Source organism: Arachis ipaensis, chromosome B05, assembly GCF_000816755.2.
Source record: "Arachis ipaensis cultivar K30076 chromosome B05, Araip1.1, whole genome shotgun sequence".
Taxonomy (NCBI): domain Eukaryota; kingdom Viridiplantae; phylum Streptophyta; class Magnoliopsida; order Fabales; family Fabaceae; genus Arachis; species Arachis ipaensis.
The window spans coordinates 66,995,780-67,001,719 of NC_029789.2; the positions used below are offsets into that span (position 1 = coordinate 66,995,780).

Below are 5,940 nucleotides of genomic sequence, written 5' to 3' on the forward strand. Positions count from 1 at the left end.
CGTGCCAATAGAGTTACATATGGCTACGCTTTTAAAGCGTGCCAGTAGCGAGACATACGGCTACACTTTTAAAGCGTACCAATAGCAAGATATGGCTAGCTTTAAAAACGTGCCAATAGAGTTACATATGGCTACGCTTTAAAAGCATAGCTATATCCTTATCAAATTAAAAAAAATCCTAGTATATACTTTTACATGTACTCTAATACACTCCAAAAACAATAAAAAAATTAACAAAAATATGTGAATATTATTTTTTAAAAATTAATCAATAAAAATTAGTATTACATTAGTAGAATCCAAACCAAATTAGCTATATCAATTTCTTATAGCCAAAGTAGTTATAAAAATTAATAACATCCTCAAACATGTCTCTCCTATAAAGTGGTAAAAGAATAAAAGTTGAGTTATACATATTTCCCTGAACCTTACTACTCCATAAATCTCTTCTTTTCCTCCTCCACTTCAAATCTCACATGTCACGTGAGGAACTACCATCGTTGTCTTTCAAGTCTGTATCTGCATTATCCTTCACTAAATACTCAGCTATTACTTCCTGCTTGTAGACAAAAGCGTAATGCAATGGTGTTTGTCCATCATTATCCTTATAAAAGTACAAAACACACGACAACGTAAGTAAAATTTCAAATTCAGCATTCGGAAAATAACTAAAAATGCATAGAACGGTCTTCTACTGCACATGCTAAACTAAGAGCAACTATTGCAATAAGGAATATCGACTTAATTTAACATTCAAGCTAACTTCCATCATGTTTCCATTCCAGAAAAACAGTGGCAATACCTCTAAAACTAAGTACTTAAATTAGAATGTTTTGAATTGCAATATATGAAATACCATGACACTAATATTAGCATTCTTGCTAATAAGCAACTATGTGACACTAATGTGGCCATGATCCACGACCTAGTGTAGTGGTGTCTGACCTTCACTGTCTGTAACCACTCTCATTAATCAAATATTGAGAAAGGGAAAGTATAATAGCAAACTAAATGATTTGATATAGTGTGGTAGCACAAAAAAATGATGCAAAAGATCCTTTATGACTATAGGAAACTGATGGTTAAATAACTGTGGATTTACCTTCAAAAGTGGAATTGGGGGTTTGTCTTCACCAGAAGCAAATGCTTCTCGTTAACTGCATCACGAATATACGGATACATATTCATTGCAGTTCTTGAATGAAAATCTCCACCGGCTTCAAAGACTTCCAACATGCTCTTATAGTTAGCAAGATGTGAAAGGATCCTAAACAAGAAATAGAGTAAAACAAAGGAACACATCAATCTACCTTCTGAAAACAAGTAACATTAAATAATATATGATATATGATGTACCTCATATATGGGTTCAATATTTTGAAAGAGGGGTTCCAAAACTGATCTTTGCATAGTCATGGAGATGGAACCAAATCATGGCCTAGAGAAATTTAAATAACAAAATCACATCAACAAAAATATCAAATTATAAGTGTATGTCTGTCAACAAAACAAGTTTCATAAATAAGTACATACCAAAGCTTCAAGCTGCAACTCAATTTATCATAAACAGCATGTCTAAATGAGAAGGAAACCAAGTCTATCTGCATTTTAATCCTGCCATTGGTTCTCTATCAGTGTCAATGGCATTCAATTTCCAATTTTCTAATAATGAAGGCAAGAAATGGTTTCCCTCGAATATAAAGCACAAAAAAAAATTAATAATAAAAGATGCAAAACTTCCATTTTGCAGAAATTTAAGAGAGAGATAGAGAGATGAATTTTAGATTAGCATACCTTGATGCCATTAAGTACTTCAAGCAACTTTTTGGGGTCTGAACATCCATCACGGAAGAATTCCGTGATTGCAATATTATGAAGTACCTGAAATATTAGGATTCAAAATCTTGAAGATTAGGATTTGTACTAAAATTGTCTTACACAACAAATACCCAACAACCAACATAAAGACGCAAAGATTGGTGGGCGAACACAAAGCTTGCAAGGATTTGCCCACTTGACATATCAAGGATTTGCGAACACAAAGCTTGCAAGGTTTGAACATGGATGATGACAAATTTTATCATAATACAAACATTACCATAAAATCAAGCACTTTAATTTGTAAACTTGTATGGGAGGCTTGATATGCACTATGCGGACAGCACCATTAAATTCATGCTTTCTAGAAAACTACAAAAGAAAGAAGAAAAATAAAGATGATTTTATTTCTACCACAAAGGCACTTCTGCAGAATAACTTACTCCAGTGTTATTATTCATGTAAATTAATCATAGTTCATACATTATACCCAATCCATTAGGTGAATGCATAAAGGAATAAGTGATATATATATATTCAGAGAGAAAACATATCTAGTTTCATGAAACTGCAAAGAACAAAACTGGGATATTGGCGGAAACATGGGATACTGAAGAACACATACTTGTACAGATGATAAGGTTTGCAACTATTTTACAATCTCAACAGTTCAGAAAAATAAAACTGTCAGAGTGATCAAGGCCTTAACCAATGGCTTACACAAGATTCTGTGATTAATGTGTAAGTTTATTTAAGTATCATTGATCAATCTACTCTACAAAATTGACCTAGAGTTGTACATGCGACAAGTAATCTCTTTTCCACTGTTAAACAGGTCGCACTCTATGCTAGAGCAAAACCGAAACTAAAAAAAGCAAAAGAATCGGAATGAAAAAGATCATACATGTACAGAAAATGATCCCATAATTCCTCTTCCAGCAAAATCATTCATTAAAATTCAATGTTCCATATAGGATTCAGAGCACATGTTTCCCACTTTCCTCTGAAAATATAAGAACCTTCACCAGTTGATTCACCCTGTGTTCAATGTTCTTACTTATTAGTGGTTCCTTACATCACATAAGGCAGCATTTTGCCATGCATCCATCCAAAGCAGCTCAATGCAACTTATCCAGTCTACTCAGACACTGGCTACCTCATCTAACCCACAAATACCAGTTCAAACCATCTGCATTCAAATTTACAGCCAAATAAGCTTCATCCCGAGAGCTTACTGTCTATACTTCACTTAAGGCACCCATAGAATTTCATATAAACCAGTTCAACCAAATCACACTCACATTTCCATCCACATAAGGCAAGACTCACTATTATCTACCACTCACTGAGGGTACCAAAACCGCGATTCACCTCTCCACGGAAACAAAAATCTAAGCAACAAATCAATCAGCTGAAGCATCGCAATTACAATCAAATCCAGAACACAGATAGCAACAAGAACAAGAATCGAGCATCGATAAAATAAATAAACGCCTAGAAGCACCAAGAATTTGTCACATAGAATGGTAACACGGAAGTGATAAAATCGAGAACACTTCAGCGGCATCAGCATCGATAATACATAGGAAATGGACAAAAAAAGGAAAGAGGAGTGATTCACTCTACCTTGGGATCGTCTTGCTTCTTCTGCAAGAGCTGGTTCAAGACGTCGACGCACTCAGCGAACTTGCCAGACTGAAAATGCAAGGCAGCATCCTTGGCGAGGGCGACGGCGACAGTGAAGACGGCATCGTCGGCATCTGTGACGGAGGAGGCGTCACGGTTGGCGGCGGTGGAGGACGGCGAAGTGGACGAATCTCGAGCCTCCATGGTGAGATCGAGGAATTGAAGAGCGAATCGAATGGTGACAGTGAGGGTTTTGGGGGAGGAGAGAGAAGAAAAGCCCTAAAATTGAGTGAGGAGAAGTGAATGAATCTGAGTCACATTCAGAAAAAACCGATGTGAGATGCGAAGGCTGAGAGAGAGAAGAGAGAGAACAGAGAAGGAAAAAACCCTCGGTGGTGCTGCCTTCTTAGTTGCTTGGATTGGATGTGGAGACACAGAAGAGGAGGAGAGAGTAAGATGAAATGAAAACCTATCCGCCGAATCGGGGCAGATTCAGATAGAAAGAAAAAGACTCAAGAAAGAGAACGGGGCAAAAAATAAAAACATTTTTCCTCCTTTTGCTTCTTTTTTCATCATTATTAATTCTTCTCATCATTTAAACTTTTTCTTTTTACGTGATTTTTATGTAATTTTAAACACATTGAAAGCGTAAATAATTAATTATCATAAGGGAAAGTAATATCACTACCTTCAATTTTATATTGTAATTTTTTCTTATGTAATTTAAAATTGCTCTCTTTTCTCGTTATTTTGTTTTTTTATAGTAAGAATATTTATATTACATGTAATTTGAAAATAATATATAATAGATGGGCTATATTTTGAATTAGAAGTGATGATATTACTCTCAAATCTCAATCATAAGTTACTTAATTATGTTTTTAAAAAATATTGGGTAATTTGAATATAATATATAATACATAAACAATATTTTTGTAATTAAAAAGTGATAACATTGCTCTCAAATTGTTGAATTATATATTTTGAAAAATATTAGGAAAATAAAAATGCTTATAATTAAGTCTCTAACAAAGTTACAAAAAAACTACTGATTTTTTTTCCAACTTCTTTTATGTTTCGTTTTAGGGAAATTATTCTAAAAAACCGTTAGAAAGATTTAATTATTAAAAAGAACCGTTAATTCTAAAACACACTCATTAATGTTTTCAACTAGGGATGGTAAAAATCCCCGGCCCGAATATTCGCGGAAATTTACCCACCGGAGAGCAGGTTTGGGAGACATTTTTTCCCTGTGGGGGGCGGGTACGGGTACCCGTATAATAAATGGGGCGGGGGCAGGGGAGAGGCCCCCGTCCCGTGGGTATCCGTTTATTACCCGTGATTGTAAAATTACAAAAATAACCCTCATATATATATATAACTTTGATGAAACCCTAACCCCTCAAACCATTATCCCTGCGCCGCTCTCTCACTCTCTCACATGAGCCTCTCTCACTCTCTCACACTCTCACTCTCACTCAATCTCTGCGTTCTCACTCTCAGTCTCTCACCTTCTTCTGTCACTACCGCCGCTCACTTTCCTCCGTCGCTGCCATCGCTCACCTTCTTCCATCGCTGTCACCGCTCACTCTTCTTCTCACTGCTTTGCTCACTGCTTGCTGCAAGCTTCACCGCCGCCTCCACCTCTGCTTTGCAACAAAGCCTCAGATCTGCGACGTTGATGACAAGCTTCCTCCAACAACGCTTTTGCTCCACGACGCCGATGACACCTCTCCCACCACGACTCTGCATCGCCTCTGCTCAGCGAAGATGATGATGACTATGCTTTGTCTCCGTGGTCGGCCACCTTGCAATAAGTTGGATGTTTTTGTTAATTGATTAAACTGGTTTTAACATTTGTTTTGATTTTTAATTGTTGAAATTGATATGAAATTGGGACATCTATTTATGTGAATTGGGTTTAGATTTAGGATTTTGATTATATTAATGTGAAATTGGGTTTATGTTTAGGTTCTGGATTTTGTTAATTGATAAATTTAAATAAGAGTTAGATTCTATTACTATAAAATTGGAATTAAAGTTTGGATTTTTAGTTTTTTATTGCAAAATTGAATCATAATTATGAGATTTTTGTGAAATTGTTGTTGTTTACTGGATTTTTTTTTCTTTTTAAATTTTTTTCTTATTTGTTTCTTCAATTCCTCCAAATCCCGCGGATATCCTAATATCCGGCGGGGACGGGGTCCCCGTTACCCGTCACGGAGATGGGGCGGGGACGGGAAGGGTTTCTGGAGGTGGGGGGCAGGGGGCGGGCCCCGCCCCATGGAGACCCGTTGTCATCCCTATTTTCAACCTTTTCTCTCCCCTCTTCTTTTATTCCTCTTCTTTTACTCCTCTATTGCATTGTTTGTTTCTTTCTTCTACATTAATTTGTATTAGCACTACGTGTATATATATTTTTTTAAGTCTTAACATAATTTATGTGAAATTAAATTCTATAAAATCAATTTATAAATTATGTGAAAAAAATTCAAA

The 5,940-nt window shown here is 35.9% G+C and overlaps 2 protein-coding genes across 6 annotated transcripts in view; both read right to left on the reverse strand.

Moving 5' to 3' along the window:
- LOC107640689 overlaps window positions 245–5,940 on the reverse strand; it is a 15,836-nt gene continuing 10,140 nt past the window's right edge. Inside the window, exons 6-7 of one of the 3 annotated variants that reach the window (XM_021123986.1) lie at window positions 1,103–1,267; window positions 245–604 (exon numbers count right to left, since the gene is read on the reverse strand). In XM_021123986.1, the coding sequence (XP_020979645.1) occupies window positions 1,105–1,267 (163 nt within the window). In that variant the 3' untranslated portion in view covers window positions 245–604; window positions 1,103–1,104. Of the gene's footprint in view, window positions 605–1,102; window positions 1,268–1,356; window positions 1,508–5,940 lie in introns of those variants that run through there. The other 2 variants (XR_002363041.1, XM_016344192.2) reach the window with 2 other exon arrangements.
- On the reverse strand, window positions 1,522–4,008 carry LOC107640690. 3 transcript variants are annotated; one of them, XM_021123988.1, is made up of 3 exons: window positions 3,445–4,008; window positions 2,099–2,190; window positions 1,522–1,881 (listed from the first exon to the last, which is right to left on the reverse strand). In XM_021123988.1, the coding sequence occupies exons 1-3, from the start codon at window positions 3,646–3,648 to the stop codon at window positions 1,755–1,757; spliced, it is 423 nt and encodes a 140-aa protein (XP_020979647.1). In that variant the 5' UTR covers window positions 3,649–4,008; the 3' UTR covers window positions 1,522–1,754. The 3 variants fall into 3 exon arrangements, 2 of the variants coding, with proteins under 2 accessions (XP_020979647.1, XP_020979648.1); XR_002363042.1 differs by lacking the exon at window positions 2,099–2,190 and adding an exon at window positions 2,723–3,007 and having other exon boundaries at window positions 1,795–1,881; XM_021123989.1 differs by lacking the exon at window positions 2,099–2,190 and having other exon boundaries at window positions 1,761–1,881; window positions 3,445–4,007.